The 16,773-nt window shown below is 37.6% G+C and overlaps 1 protein-coding gene across 5 annotated transcripts in view; it reads right to left on the bottom strand.

Annotated features, from left to right (window-relative positions):
• The window catches only part of NBEAL1 (neurobeachin like 1), an 81,215-nt gene that overhangs the window by 36,904 nt on the left and 27,538 nt on the right, over nt 1-16,773 (bottom strand). For 4 of the 5 annotated variants that reach the window (XM_072932331.1, XM_072932332.1, XM_030277610.4 and 1 more), the window contains 12 exons: nt 16,292-16,598; nt 15,312-15,418; nt 11,824-11,910; nt 10,301-10,384; nt 8,679-8,777; nt 7,995-8,575; nt 6,493-6,625; nt 5,790-5,909; nt 4,350-4,653; nt 3,364-3,449; nt 2,960-3,049; nt 1,000-1,168 (listed from right to left, as the gene is read on the bottom strand). In XM_072932331.1, the coding sequence (XP_072788432.1) occupies nt 1,000-1,168; nt 2,960-3,049; nt 3,364-3,449; nt 4,350-4,653; nt 5,790-5,909; nt 6,493-6,625; nt 7,995-8,575; nt 8,679-8,777; nt 10,301-10,384; nt 11,824-11,910; nt 15,312-15,418; nt 16,292-16,598 (2,167 nt within the window). The remainder of the gene's footprint in view (nt 1-999; nt 1,169-2,959; nt 3,050-3,363; nt 3,450-4,349; nt 4,654-5,789; nt 5,910-6,492; nt 6,626-7,994; nt 8,576-8,678; nt 8,778-10,300; nt 10,385-11,823; nt 11,911-15,311; nt 15,419-16,291; nt 16,599-16,773) is intronic. The other variant, XM_030277614.4, reaches the window with a different exon arrangement.

The raw sequence follows: 16,773 nt of genomic DNA, 5'->3' as shown, positions 1-16,773 counted from the left end.
CAAAAGTCTTAAGGTTTATCATTGGATCACTGCATAAAAATAGAAGGGAAAAAGTAAAATCAAGTGTTTATATTCCTCACTATTTCTTGAACTTCTCAACTCATGTTACTTAGCTGTAGCCTGTCTTTAGATTTTTATCCTGTGCAGAATCACAGCCATTCCATGTCCCTCCAGAACAAAGTGATCCCAGTCCTGACTTCAGTTGCTTCATCCATGGCTGTAGGTTACAAACTTCTTTGTTACAATCTCTTACAAATGCTGCAGTTATTTTCCGTCTGTAGCTGCAAACTGACACTTCCTAGCCATGGTATGCAAAAAAATTAGAGACAGAGAGAAAATCTATTTTTTTAACTCTTCTCCAGCATTTCATATTTGAAAAAAAAGTGGTGTTCTGCCTTGCAAGGTCTGATTTCTCAGTGGTTTTTGTTAAGGTCAGTTAATTCGCAAAATTAGCCAAGTTTTTAAAAAATCTATCCTTAAAGCATCCTTTTAGTTTCTTTTTATTTTACTCCAAAATGTGACTGTGGGGAAGAGGTAGGAGCCTGAATATTGTATTAAGAAAATGTAAGTTTGGCTAAAGGGTAAATAGTGTAATTCTGATGCTGCTGTCCCCATGTGTCTGTGTGACCCAGCACCCAAGCTGCAGAAAAGCTTCTCCTGTTGATATTAGTAAGTTTTACATCAAACATAATTTCTCAAAATAATCAGAATAGAAATTAAAACAATATCATACCTCGGTACCTGTAACAGTAAATCATGAAAAGAAAAATAATGCTATTAAATATATCTATACTTGAAATATGTTATATTATTTCTTATATAGTGCTGAACTCATGGTATTCAGTATCCATGTCAGGCATCTAGGAACAGAAAGAGCCTTTCAGCTTTCCACAGATGCTCTGGAACATTCAGCACATAATAAACAGACTTCTGTCATTCAAAAAAAGACTTTAAAAAATGAAGCTTAAAAATAAGTTCACTTCAGCTTCACTTTCCTACCTGATGCCTTTGGGGATGAAAACACCACCCAGTCACCCTCTACAGGAGTTGCAAGTTCTGGAGGCAGCGTTTCTCCTTCAGACTTCTCAGGCATCTGTGCACCAAGAAAGCTGATCTGCTCCAGCAAAGGAAACAGCACATTCATTCCACCAATACAGTTGATCATATCCTGAATCAAGAGAAAAGGCAGGATAAACATCACCATAAATAAAATCCCTTCAACTATAGCAAAAACTTATTCTGCATACAGGAGTACTCACAAACCAATCAGAATGTCTCACAGGCCACTTACACATGGGCCATCCTGTCAGCTCTTGTTCTGAAAGTACATTTTGTACATTTCCTTCCTCCTACCACCATATAAACACTGAAAACTGAAGGGCACAAAAGCTTAGTAAGAATCTTCTGATAAATATATTTGAAAAACAGGAAAAACATTTCTCTGATTTCTAAGTTACTTGCAGCAGGCAGTAAGAGAAGACTTTAAGATTATACACATCTCTGCTTTAATTATCTTCCTGCACAATTTTAACTTCAGGCAGTTAAATAATACAATTTTATTTTTTTTAAATAACTCTACATATACATCAATTCTAAGTCTCTTCTTAAAATTCAAGTCTCCTTAGCCCCCTTTTTCCCCACCTTCTCACAAGCAGAGGCAGCACAGGACAGTCCCTGGAGTTATTTAAGGACAGACTGGATGTGGCACTTAGTGCCACAGTCTAGTTAACAAGATGGTGTTTGGTCACAGGTTGGACTTGATGACCTCAGAGGACACTTCCAATTTAATTGATTTTGGATTCTGTTATTCAAATAATGCTTCTTGTGATAAGGTATAATATATTACAACAAGATTTCTGGAAGTGATTCACAACCACTTCAAAACAATTCAAAATCAGGGTCTTAGCAAGCTAGCCAGAGACACCCACTCATTTCCCCAGCTTGGTTCAGAGATAAACAGTGTGAAGTCCATTACTGGGCAAAGAGGACAAACTGAAGTATTTTAGAACTATTCACATCCTAGCAAAATTAACTAACAAGTCTCTGAATTTTCTTGACATCAGTCTCAGCAAGTGATTGTAGAGATATGCACAGTGGATGTGTACAGTGTAGCTCCAACATTATTTCTTTATTAATCAGTTTGCCAGTACAGACAATTGTTCACTGCTCTTGGAAAAAAAGGCTGATCTTATTTATAGCACATCCATTTTCCTCAAGATGAAAAAACATGGTATTCTACTGACAAGTCACAAATGTTAACTAAAACCTACTAATCTGCATCTAACTCAGAGTTTATGACAGCAAGAAAATCATGACAAAATTCCCTAGAGATAACAAAATGTTATCAATACACAACATGCAGTCAACATTATGAATGGTCAGCAACCACAAAATATCTTCATGCACTGTGACAGTAAAAGCAGTGACCCTCCTAAATTCTCAATAAATGTAATTTAAATGTAACACTACTCCAGCTACAGAGTTACCCCATGAATTCTCAATATAAAAACAGGGTGCATCTGTTAAATATAATTTGCCATTAAGTGGCAGCCACTCTGGCAACAGAGAGTGACAGGCACAACTTTCCCAGGCATTGTTCTGGGAAAGGCTGTGAGAAGATCAGAGTAAAGAATGAGAAACAATTCTTATCTTCACTTGCTGCACCTGTTATTGTGTACATGTGGAATGTGTATGGAGAGCTGTTTACCAAAGGGTGATTTCTTAACTGGCCAATGGTGATGGTGTTTGGATTTCAAGGACCAGTTGTGTCCACCTGTATCGGACTGTCAGTAAGGGCAATGGGTTTCTTACTAAGGAGAGTCTAACAAAGTGACTGATCAGCCTGCTGGAATCATGGAGTCAATGGAATTATTACCCGGCCGGAGACGCTGTGCTATGACAGATATGCACAGCCACCGTCATTTTTACATCAGGTGCTGCCTCTTCACAACACATTTACCTTGATGTCCCAGTTCACTACTTTGTTTCCAGTTAGTCTTCCATGTAAAAGATTTGCAGACAGGTCAAGGCAAATTGGGTTTCTGCAAGCCTGTTAAACAAATATAGAACCCATGATATCATCAAGCACAAACAGATGCTTGAACACAAGATTTTGTGCCAATGTGTTGATATTAAAGTATTTAAACCACATGAAATCCCTAGAATATAACATATGCCATTTTAGGTTTGACATTCTCTATAGCACAAGATAATTCCATCCTTTTGCTAAACCTACTATGTCTGCACAAGACTACAGTTTAAGAAAGCTCTCACTGCTCCTTATCTTCCCATAAAAGCCACAGTGCAAACACTGAAAGCAATGCATACTATGTAGTCAAACAGAAATTGTGTCTTGTTTCATACCTTTGGTGTATAATGAAGCAGCACCTTACTGGGGAGATCTGCTACTTCAGCTTCTTGAGATTTCCATGGAGTTAAACAGTTTGGACCTATTAAAAAAATATATAAAATCATATGACATATTTTTAAGAGTCCACTGGTTATTAATGTAGCCCTTCACAAATTTTATACTACCAAACTTGTTAGAGGAACAAATAGGACAGTCAGAACCATATCTATTTGAGATGCTTTGAAGTAGAGTTTCTATGACTTAAATAATTCATTTCAGAGGGTCTGCTTAAAAACAAACATTCTACATGAAAAGCTAAACTATACAAAGAAGAGGTGTTTTTTTACCTTCAAACAGCTCTCATGTTTGTCTGTACAAACACCTATCTCATATTTGTCACTAATCAAGCCTAAATGCCCAGAAAATGAGCAATCTTCAAGATAGTTTTGTTTAGCAATACAAAATATTTCCTTTAAATGATGAAAGTGTTTTAATGCCAACCTGTAACAACCTCGAGTCATTATGCAACTTAATACCTTTCACACTTTGAACTATAGAACATAGCTTTCAGAGTATTTTCTTTAAAATGACCACTTAATTATTGGTTATTATGGAAAAAACCTCAAGCATAAATCACCTTTAAGTGGCCTAAGAAATAAGAGCAATACATTTAAAGAGTCTCAACTGTAAACACATGTGGGCAAAGGGTAGCAAAAATTCAGAATTTACAAGTGAAATTATTACATAACGCTTTATTTTGCAGGTCTGCTCATATGATAAACAGATGGGCTTATATAAATATAAAATTTGAAAATCAAACTTCATAACACTTATTAAATGTTAAGCTTATTTGCTTTAAAGCCCTCTCACTTAGGTAAGGTCTGCAGCTCTTCTGGATTTTAAGTTCTTCATTATGTGTCTGTGCAGAGCAAAGCTTAGTGGGGTCTTGTTCATAACTCATTCCTTTTACTTTGCTAAAACCAGTACAATCACCACTTACCTGCTAAATATAATGCTTTCACCTGAGAAGGTTGCAGTGCTTCATGAAAGATAATAACTGAGCCAAGTTGGCCCTCCAAAGATGTTGGACACCCCCATTCACTGTCCTGAGTCCCTGCTGAGATCATTTTGGTGATGAACTCTGGTTTTCCAAGAACCCCACCCCAACTTCCTGGAGCAAGAATGCCCCCAAGCGATGTCCGGTGGGGCATGATCGGGGAGGAAAAAGGCGGATCTGGTATCTGAGAGGGAGGAGGAGTTGTTGTTCTTTGACCAGCTGAACCAATGCAGCAAGAAGTAAAAGACTGGAGAGTCATACATGGAAGAAAGAACACAAAACACATACTGTAAATGTATGCTTTAAACCTGAAGACTGCACCCAGCAAATCTGAACTAAATAAATGAAACCATAAGCAACAAATTGTTAAGCCTTGAAGAATAAACAATCCCTCACAGCAGGCCAAAAACCAGAGCATATACTACTCATAATAGGAGAGAAGACCCTCTTTCCAACCAAGAGCAATTTGGTTACCTGAAGTGCTGCATGACCTTTGGCAGGAGCACAGCAGGAAGGGCAGTACCTCTGTAGTACGGGGGTACCTCTGCAAATACTCCTCTTCTGGATTATATTCCAAAATACTAGCCCAGCATATCTACTACTGCACATTTCTTTTATCAGTTAGTCCATTCACACAGATGCTCTTTTGGCAAAATTACTTGCCCTACCTCTAGTTACCTTGAGATTTATAATGTTTATTCTACAGAAGGGCCAAAATCCACAGTTTTGTCTTGAAATGAAAACTACACTTACTCTCATTTTTAAGTTTTATACTGATTTTTACCATTACAGCATCCAACTTAACTGCTTTCTCAACATACTCAAATTAGAACTTGGAAAAGAGGGCAGAATGTTGGGTGTTATAGCCCAGTTTAATATAAATTTGTTTCCCAAAAGGAATGAACAAAGCTTACAGAGGAAATTAAACATGGTATACGCTCATTTTGATGGCTAGTGTATTGCTAAATGTGTCTAAATCCAAAATGGTTAGATTAACTGCACGTAAAGTGATTATTCAGTTACTAAAGGAATAAGGAATATTAAGGAAACATTCAAAAAACACCAGTAAAAATACATTAAAATAACAGAGAATTCCTCATTGAGTACTGTTGCATCAATCCTACTGGTAGAGCTACCATTTATTATGATGTCATCATAAATTATGTCAATTATTTTGAGGAAAACCCCACTATTTAATCAATGCCACCTGGTAGACTTTTTTGTTTTTAAACAGAGACCACGAAACAAGAATTATGTAATGGTTAGTTACACTCCAAAATAATATTCTGGACAGTATCCACAGCTGAAGATTACTAGCAACAGTCTGAACACTCGTTGTATGAGAGCTCATCCTACCAGGCTATGGCTCAGAAGGGAACTTACTTCATTCGTGGCAGGGAATCGAAGTGGGGCAGAGACCTTCTGCTGTCCATTAACATAGATATACACGAGGCTCTGACCAAAGGGCCTCTTTCCAGGCACGTGAACAATGGTTATGTTGTGCTGGTTAAGCAATAAAAAATTAAGTCATTATTAGGAGCAGTGAAACTACTATATGAAACTATTTAACGTTATCTCTTCTAAGCTGGTGAGGAAAGCACCTAAGAAAATAAATCCAAAGCATCAACAAGAATATAAGAAGAACACCCGCTGATTCTATTTCAAAGTAGTAAATGTAATGTTTATATATAAACAGGTTTTTGAAGAGAAAGATACAGCTCTTTCACAGTAATGCACATAAATTCTTAAGTATAGGACTAGAAAAGGATAAGGCAGAAACAGCACCACAGTTAATGTACTCACATAGCACCAGAGCCATTTATGCCTGTTTTAATTTAATATAAACACCTCTAATGCAGTAACATGCTTAATCAACAAAAATGCCCAATACAATTGCATAAGTTAGCTCAACAACTAATCTATGTGAAATTTGCTTGCATTATTTGAGATTAAAACTCCTCTTATGCAATGAATTACTGCAATATTATAAAACATGCTATTTGTTAAAAGATCCAAAAAACATAATTTTGACTTCTGAGCTAACAATACAATCCCAAACAAAGTGTTTGTCAGTATCAAATCTTACCCAGAGAGAGTCAAAAAAACAATGGTCAGGCAGCATCACTGTTGCATATTCCCTCTTTGTGCACACTGCAACCACCAATACCCCTGAGCACGTAATAAAGGCTTCAAACCCCATACCACTGCCTGTAAAAAAGCTAAAAAAGACACATAATAAAGGAATTGCTTCATCAAAACTACCACCTAACAATACACTCATTAAGAAGAAAATCCACTCAAGTTGTTTGGTGGGAGTGCAATATTTACTATGTGATTGTTACTTCTCTTGTGGAAACCCAGGGCTGGGTTTCCCAAGAAACTGGGAATATTTCTGTGTCTGCTCTGGGGTGTCCTGATCCCCGGGGGAGCACTGACTTTGACCCTCATTCATGGAGAAAACTTCCACAGCCTCAAGGTAAACTAGAAACCACAAATTCTAGTTTCACACAAAAGTGTGAAATAGATTGTAGAGATTGTGGATAGTAGTGTAGTACATCACATGGGTGAGAAATTTAGGTACTGTAGTATGTCAGTGAAAAATTCAGGAAATTTAGTTTTAGATTTTAGGATTTTTAGTATGTTATAGATGGGTTCAAGATGGAGGATATAGGGTGCTGTCTTGAGTTCCTTTCTTCTTATTCCTCTTTCTTCTTGGTTTATGTGGTATCTTGCAATTGGGTAGAAAAATACACACTGTGGGTCTTTAGGGGTCAGTTATTGGGTTAGAAAGGAAAATAATTTAGGTGTCACTTCTTAATTGGATAGTTTAATCTTTGATTAGACTTAAAAGGCCTTGTAACATGAGATTGTTAGGCACTTTTTGTGCTGTTTTTACTGCATGCAGAGTCTGACGCAGACAGTGTGCTGAAGTTTTGATAACATAACAATAAACAGAAGCTGAAGACTGAAAAAGTCCAATGAATCTCTTGTTCCTGACACAGAACTGCTCCAGGAGGATTCCCCTGCCAGGGGAGCCCCCAGGGAGTTACCCAACTTGGGGCCTGCAAACTCACATACTCTTATTTAAAAAAAAAAAAAAAAAAAAAAAAAGACATTTTGTTTGCTTCTGTTAGTACCTAAAAAGTTAAATTATATCAAGAAGCATTCATGTCAATATGTACTATTTAAGCACCATGAAGTTCCCCTCTCACTTGAGCACTTATACAAATCCAGAGTTCATTACCTTTACCACAAACTGTGTGGAAGCTTGCTCTGGTTTTGGGTGGGAGATGCGAGGGACTGGGTTTTGTTTTTTAATGTTGTTTTGTTTAAGCAATGAACCTTACCACAATTTGTAGTTATGGATGTTGAAACTATAGATGACAAGACATTGCAACAGAGAAACTACACACAAATTCTGTAACAGAACTTGGCTGTGGTGACAGATGAAACTCTTTCTTTCCCAGACAAAGCATTAACTACTGAAGATAAAGAAGAAGATAAGCAGAAGCACCACATGTCATGGGTTACCATATGCCCAGACAGATGGCCCACACCTGCAGGTTGTAGCAGTTACTGTGACTGTACCTGTAGAGTTGCTTCCTCTTGCCGCTTTTGCCCGTCGTGCCGGGGTCCACCCGGTCCTGGTCAAGGCAGAGCCAGGCGTTGAAGGAGAAGGCAGAGCCTGGCCACCTGTGGATGGCGGGCAGGGCGATGCCGGCCATGCTGTGGTGCAGGTTGAAGTACTGCAGGGCGCTGGCCAGGCCCTGCTTCCGCGCCATGGCCAGCAGCGCGCGCATCACCGGCACCACGTACGGGTGAGCGCCCCGCGGCTCCTCCGGCCGCAGCAGCCGCACCAGCTGGAGCAGCTCCTCCGAGCCCATGGACTGGCTCCCCAAGGAGCCCAGCAGGGCAATCAGGTTCTCTGCACAAGTGCAGTGGAGCATGGAGTGGGAATTGAGGGTCTCGATGATACGGATGACCATGTTTGCATTGACACACGTGGCACGGCTCTGTCTGTCAATACAGCAGATTCGCCTCAACCAATTGGAGATGAAAATCTGCAGCTCATGCGATTCTAGCTCTGGAAGCCACTGAATGAGCAGCAATAAGGGCTGGACATTGCTAATGCCTAGTATCCCAACAGCCATGTGGTCACCTTCAACAGCCTGAAAAACAGCAGGGAACTCAAGACATGAAACACAAGAAGACAGGGCCAGAAGTACTGTTGAAAGATGCAAGCATTTCTGCTTCAAAGCAAGCACAGCTCACCATATTCATGAGTTCTTCCAGCAATTCCCGTGACGGCTGACCCAGTGATTTTAGTACCTCATATATGTGTGCATACCCAATTCTCTCCTTGAAGACCTCCTGAGGATAAAAATTCCCATCTCACTAACAAGTAAAATGGACAAAAACTGCTTGTCTACTGCAGCAGGTAGACAAGCAACTTTTATTTTTAATTTAGACAATTTAATGCACTATTAGACACATAATAATTAGAGTTAGTTAATAATTACAGGTTAGAAATCTATTTCTGAGAACCTGTTTATTTCTACTGTCTCTAGAATGCTGCAGATGAGAAGCATTTCACTGTAGCACACAGAAATTAAAGTTCAAAGTTGTATTTTATTATTACCTATAAAGGAATATAACTACTTTGGTATAATCCAAATGTTAATAATATCACAATGAATAAATAGCTTCACTTTCATTTTTTAGTGCAAACTATAGCTTGAAATGCTTACACTGGAAAATAGAACTATTCAAATATTAATCTTTCAGTAAAAGACTTTGCTAGACCAGATTAAAAATCACCTATCCTAAAAACTTAAAATTAGAGAAGTGTTCCTCAGAAATTTTCCTGAAAACAAACTGATTTTACAAGGGAAAAAAAAATCAACCAGCAAAGTTCAAATGGTAGTATCCATGTATGGTTCAATTATTAAACAGCTAATACATCATATGGAATGGATATCATTCTCCTGGCTACAGTCTGTGCTGAAATGATTTTTTTGTTAAAGAATAAATCTTTCAGCAGAAGTGATGTGATTACTTAGGTAAACATGAAAAGAAAAAAATACACATGTTGCAGTAGCAGTACAACTGAAAACTCTGACTCTTTGTGAATCCCAGCTAGGCCCCACCTCCAACACACAACTCTTCCCAGACTTTCCAGAGACAGTGGAGAAATAAACACTTCCAGTAATGCTCTGGAGGAGCATAACAGATCCTGTTGTCTCTCCTTTAGGTTGTACTGCAAGTAGCAAAACAAAAATAAATTATTCTCACTCCTCCTTTATCCTCCACTGTACAGTCACATCCCTTTATCTGTGCCAAGTCAGGGAATCATTCAGCCAAGGGTTGAATTTAATTAACTCAGCAATCCAGGAATAAATATACTGTTTTTCCATGGGCTTAGGTTCCAGTCAGAGTCACAAACTAACCACAACCTATCCATTTACCAAATCACAAGAAGAACTACCAAGGAAGGACACGGGGCAATAGCATGACCACCATCTGGACAGCAATACTGTCTTGGCTTAGTTTAAAGTTATACAAAACTACAACATAAACAGCTACCTGAAAATTCCTGTGAATACCCACTAAGTCTACCCATATATCCATGGGACAAGTAACAATGTACTTTTTTTACAAAGGTTCCAACTGCCATTATACTCAGATCTTCCAGTTTTAGTAGAAAGATGAGAGTGTTCAGCCATTAAGACACATATAAAGGGATAATAAATGCTAATCAGCTATTCCTATCTGGCATGAATGAGTGAGCACAATCTGCCCATCTCCATTAGCAACATCCATCGAGGTATTGTGATAACACTAACTGGAAACAAGATCAAGAAGCTGCAAACAGCCCTCTGCATAGACACTGTTACCTTTGCAGCTGGAGACTTGTGCATTACTGCTGTGAGGGCTTGAATGGTTGATACTGCCAAGGAGTCCAGGTGTCCCTGAAACACCTGAAAGAAGCAGGTACATAAGTCATATACAAACATGCAAAGACAGTTCAGCTCCAAAATCTGTGCTGTGCCCTCCTGCCAGGAGGAAAACCAAGAGTTTGGTAACATGCTTCAAAAATCATCTTCCCATCAGTCAAAATTTCAAACCCCACAGCTTACAAGGAATTACATTACAGCAGACACTTGACCACAGACTTCAAAAGGAGAGAAGCATTCTCAACACAAACTGCACCTCAAATATTCTGATGGACAAACAAGTTTTCCTCATGCGTCTAATGGACAACCTCAAGAGGGAGGGAGGAAAACAATTAGGAAATCTCTTGCAGTGTGTGTGCTGCTGGAAAATAAGCATCTGCGGCTCATATAAAGTGAATTATTCTCTATCCAAAGCACTACAAACTAACACAGCACAGACACATCCCCAAAAGCTAAGAGATAAGTCACACCAGCACAGTTAGGTGGCTGCCTCACCCACAGCCTCATTGTATTGATTCAACACCTCTCTCTCTAATTTAAGTAATCTTTTGAGGTTTCTTGTTTATATTGCTATTTCTATGATGGTTTTAAGAACAAATATGTTGGAGCACTCTTTTGTATCCATCAGTAAACCTAATTAGCAACACTATGCAAACAAACATCTGTTTGTTTCAGAGATGATTTCATCATCTCTGAAATATGATGTACACTTCAGACATATTTTGAAAGGGAAATATCAAGAATCAGAAGACTATTAGATGTGAAGAAACACATGTGGTTAGAGCATTGTGCTGTGTCCAAGTAAGCCAAAGCTATTAGTTAAAAATCAGAATTTGTAAATAACCATCCCCTGTATTCAGCTTTTTTTTTTCTTTTTTACATTTTAAATCAGAACAAATAATTCTACCATAAAATTAATACAAAAATTGGCATTTAACTTTCCACAATATTTGGGAAAAGTGAAGCAACAGGCTATTCCTACCTCCCTGATTCAGCCTGTCCATTGTTTTGTGAACATCTGTTCTTGATGACAAGCAAAGAACCAGGACACCAAACACAACCATTGAGATTCACAAACAAGGCCCCAGAATCCAAAACACCACAGTGCTGAGACAAAGAGCAAAAAAGAGGAAAAGGAGGGAAAAAATAATCATCACCAGGTTGAGAAAATTAATTTGGATCCCATTCATGTGCTTCACCTTTTCCGTAAAAGAAGCATAACTGATGCTCATTCTATTGCCAATATCTGCAGTTTGAAGCTGATGAATAAAACATAGTCTGAATTCAATCTGTTATTCAGAAAAATCATTTTCCAGAGACAGGAAATGCTGATCTGTGCAGCATCAAAAGTTCATCTTGCTGCAGAAGGCTAAAGGAGGATGGTTAAGGTGAAACACAGGAATCAATTTTCCTGTGATTGTGTCTTGACTTCAAATGAAGCAAAATACAGTTTAGGTAGATACCTGGTCCTCATTCATTTCTGTCAGTAATTTGTTGGTAAGGTCTTTCTCACTCTTGTCTGCCACTTTATTGTTAGCATTTAAAAACAGCTGTTAGAAACAGAGACAAGAATAATGGAAATAATTGCATTAAACAGTTACCTGCAGCCAAATCTGTGGAGGCTGCCTTAGATTTGTATTTCACATACAAGAACAAAACAGGAGGGGGAAAAAGGAAAAAAAGCTCTCTCACACTGGTAAGACAATTGTCCATTAGTATTAGTCTTCTGTTAATTCTTAAAATACTGATTATTACATTGTATTTTTGATAAAGAGTAATTACTTTTCCCCCCCCCAAAAAAAAAGTATTCACTGAGACAGGGAGATTTATCTGAATTTGTACTCATCTCTGGCTTAGCAACTGTGATTTCATTCACAATATGCAACACGACAGTTCTAAGAAATTTACTTTTAAGAAATAAACACAAGAGTGGGGCATTAACAAGGAAATGGATACATATGTTTCATTATTTCTCACTTATGTTTCAGCCTAGGTGAAGGCTGAAGATACCTAGATAGAATATTTTCATCTTCAAACAGCACAGAAACAGAATTTCTTGGGTACACAGGCTTTGGGACAGGAAGGGCAAAATATCTCTGCCATCATCCTAAGAATCCGACAAATTGCAAATAGCTTTAAATCAAACATACAGCTATGCCGCATCTTCAGCTAAGAAACTGCTCTGTGCTCAGTAGCTAAATTCCTTGTCAGTATCTGAATTTGACAGTTTCAAACTCACACAAATTCATAATCAATTGCAGTCAATTTGTGTGCCAAATTTAGCTGTAACATAATCAGAACTAAAATTTACATCCTTCTGTTTTAAGATTCTATTGAGGCATTAAAAAAACCCTGACTGAAATGTTTTTAAAGTTCCTTAAAAAAAAAAGAAAAAAATAAATAGCTTCCTTTAGTGGGTAAAACCTAAGCATTTCTTTTCCCCCCCACACACACACATTTTGTTCCATTAACTGCTGGCTTAGTGTCTCTGAAGAGGAACAACCTGAGAAATCGACTTCCATAAATTAGGCCAAAACAAAGGACAACGCTCAATATATTACTTTGACTTACATAGGTGTGAAAGCACATTGTTAGAAACACTTTGAAAGGTACATCACAGTCAAGAGCACTTAACAGTGCAGAGTAACTATAATAAGTCTGAGGGGACTATAACATAAGCAAGAATAAGAACAAGAAAAGCAAATGGAGACAATGATAAAATAAAGAGTTCATCAAACTTTTGGTATGAGTTACTTAATCTCTCATAAGGCATGTGAAAAGGAAAAATATTTCTTTTACAGTGTCTATATGGTTTTACTTTTTCCATTTAAAAGCTGTTCAAAACCCACATTTTTTCTTTTTATCAGACATACTGTTAGAGGTCATTGAGCTTTGCTCAGAGTCTGACCCCTGAGGTAGTTCAATAGATGAGAAAAGATTCAGCACTAACAAACCAGATTGTTAAATGACTCTCAGTACAGAATAAGCACCTCCTGATACCTGTAAATTACAGTCCCTCTTTTTCGGATATCACCGGAAAAAAGCAGCATTCAGATCATCAAAACTTCACCAAGCAGTTTTGAAAAGCTTTTCTCTAACCCTAAAGCATACTTAAGGAAAGACAGTTTGCCCATGAGCCTTAAAACCAGCAAACATGAAGAAAAAAAAAAAAAAAGGATTTATATCTTAGAAGATTGTTATACTGCAAATGACTAGGAAGTATGAGTAGAAACATAGCCTTGAACACCCTAAATTCTTTGGGATATCTATAGCAGAATAGTATGGATTTGCTTTACCCCTCCTTTCCACTGAAATTACTTGCATCTCCATTTTGCAGAAGATGCAACAGCTTCCTGAGTTTCAGGTGTGTGTATGGACTGTCATGCTCTCTGCAGAGATGAAGAATGTGCTCTCCAGACACAGCTTGCTTAGATACCCAGTAGCAATTTTCACAGAATAAGGAATAAAAACCAGAACTAGGATCTCAACCCCCAGCTAATAAGGAGAAATCCTAATTCGACAGCTAACTCAACCTTTGCTAATTGCCTTTGAAAAAGAATGGAGACACAGTATATCTCGAAGTACAAATATACTGCAAAACCTACCCTGCCTCTAACTCTCCCATTTCTCATCTGTGGGGGTACTTTGCCTGTGAAAGACTAAAAAAACACAGTGAGTACCAAACTGGCAGCACTGATCTCTAAACAACACAGTGAGACTGTATCTCTAGAAAAAAACTTAACATATATTGTAACATACAGACAGGCAGAATGAAAATAAAAACAGCAAGCTGCAAGAAAATGTATATCAATCAGCTGTTCCCGCTTTCTTAAATTCCACCACTTGTCTATGAGTGCAGGAACACAGCTAAGAGTCACCATGAAGAAGTAAACATCATGCTGCTGATGATTTTAGAAAAAACTAAAAAAGGAGTTTCTTATACAGTACAAGGTTAGTACAAAAATAGGCAGAGACTCCCAAACACAGAAGAAGAATGGAAAGGTCAAACAATGTATTTTCAGAAGGAGATAATAAAGCTACAGAGTATTCAAAACACTTCAAGTCAGTGGGCATTCTGCCACTGATTATAATTACAATTAGGACATAATCCAAACACATTTAATTTTAATACATCATTGCACTGAAATACATTCTTATCCAAAATCTAAATGGATTAGAAACAAATTGCACAGTGTAGTAAGCATTAAATTATCTTTCATCAGAAGAGCTAGCTAGTTAGCTTTGTCACTAACATATCACATATTACACTAACATATCACAAAAAGAAATAGTGCAGAGAGTTACATCATATCTGTGTTCTTTCACACAGGGAAAAATAAAATCAGTGCAATCAGTGGAAGTTTGCAAATTATGATCATCTACAGCTGAGACAAAGACACTAGATCCTATGTAGAAAAGGAAAAATTGAACATTTTTAACAGCTTGAGCTCATGTTTTATGTCAGCCACACACAGGACTCAAATATTTTGAAAGAATTAAAATGGGACAGCAGAAATATTTTTTTAATGGAAAAATATTCCTCTGAAATTAGAATTCAGACCTCCATCTGGCAGCAGCTAAGTGACTTTCTAATAATCCAGTGATAGAATATAAGTGAAACAAAGCAAAATAACCAAACCCCACAACAAAAAGCCAAATAAAAAGGCAGGTGGGATTGATTTCTGTAATCAACATACTGTTAGAGGTCATTGAGCTTAGCTCCAAGTCTGACATCTGAGAGATTTTAATAGGTAGGAAAAGATTCAGCAGTGATTCAAAGATACAGCATCATAACAGATTTTAGAGACTGAGCAGGGTCTATAAAGGTATTTTGCTCAGGACTGAAAGTATTCATTGCTTTAACCACCAGACAGATATGAGACACCCCTACTCCATTAGTAATAACACAAGCCAGGGTTTGTTAAATATATGCTGATAAGGGAAAACTTACCTTGCAGTTTTGCAACAGTCGAATGAGATGCTCAAAGCAGTTACTATTAAGGAAAATTGCCTGCAGAACAGGCCTATCTGTGCAGTCTAACATGGCTGTGATGGTATCTATAAAATTAAAACAGAACTGCCATTAAAGACAAAACATCCCACATCCATCAAGCATTTTTACCTGCACATTCCATAGTACACATCAGGAAAAAATTATACAAATTATATTATCTGCACTCTTGATCAAGAATGATACGCATGTTAAGAACAAATCACTAGGCCTAAAGCTAAACATTTTGACACTGTAAAGACTACCATAGACTACTATTATAGAGAATTTTCACCTAATGAATAGCTTTGATTGCTGTGGGGCTCTGATTCAAGTAATTTCCAATTGTGAGTACATAAGTAGCATCACCTTCTTTTTACAGGACATGAACACTTCCTTCCTCAACACGCAATTACTCTGCATTCTACAGCAGCCTTGTACTGTAAGCATTCTCCATGGCCACAGTACTATTCCTCAGTTTTCTTGGAAGTATGGGAAAAGAAACACTTATTTCCCACACTGAACATCAAAATGGAAAAAACTCAAACCCCTGAATTCTAACCCAAAAACTTATACCCAACCTTTTCAGATTATTACTTCTGGCCAATGTTTATAACAATACCATTTGAAAATCAAACTATCACAAAACAGCACCACACAGCAGTTTTATTACAGAACAGTTTTATTCTGCAATTATGAAGGTTTCACTTCTTGCCTAGCCAAGTTTTTCTCTTTTAATGGAGGCTTTCAGTCTATGAACCCTGACACTTTGGTTAAATGGTAGCAATCTGATATGGCTTCTTCTATTTTTTTCATTAGTAAATGATTAAAAAAGAAATATTCAAGAAGAAATGTTAGAAATGTTTCAATTGCTTAGCCAAGTCAGTATTTTTTGCTTCAGAGTTATTGTCAAGAAATATTGAAAGGACTTGTGTACTCACTCAGCATTCGGATCTGCAGTGCTATGAATCTGCTCTCCCACTGCCTGCATCGCCTTGGATTAGGTAAGGCTGAATGGTCTGAATTAAGCAGCTTGAAGTAGTTCTCCAATATTGTACTTGTCTCGACCTGGCGCTGGTCAGAACTGCTGGTTAGGAGGATATGGACAACTTCTGTCAGGCACTTCAGAGTCAGCTCTGCCTTCCTGCTCACTTCCTCAGGGTTTCTGTCATCCCAGTTGTCACAGTCTGCTAAAACACGCATCAAGACTTCCATGGTGGCAGGAGATACTGCTTGAAGAGCATTCCTCTGAAATCCATTAAGGCAAAAAAATTATTAAGAAAAAATAAATTTAGAAGAATTTAAACCTCTTCAGACCAGCTGCGTCTACTTGCGTTATCTGAACAATGCAATATGCATTACTCTACACTAATACTGCATAGTTGTTAAATAACTAAGAAACAATCTATTTGGATTATGCTGA

This window comes from Taeniopygia guttata, chromosome 7 (genome assembly GCF_048771995.1).
Source record: "Taeniopygia guttata chromosome 7, bTaeGut7.mat, whole genome shotgun sequence".
NCBI lineage: Eukaryota > Metazoa > Chordata > Aves > Passeriformes > Estrildidae > Taeniopygia > Taeniopygia guttata.
This window is presented reverse-complemented; position numbering and strand designations above follow the sequence as displayed.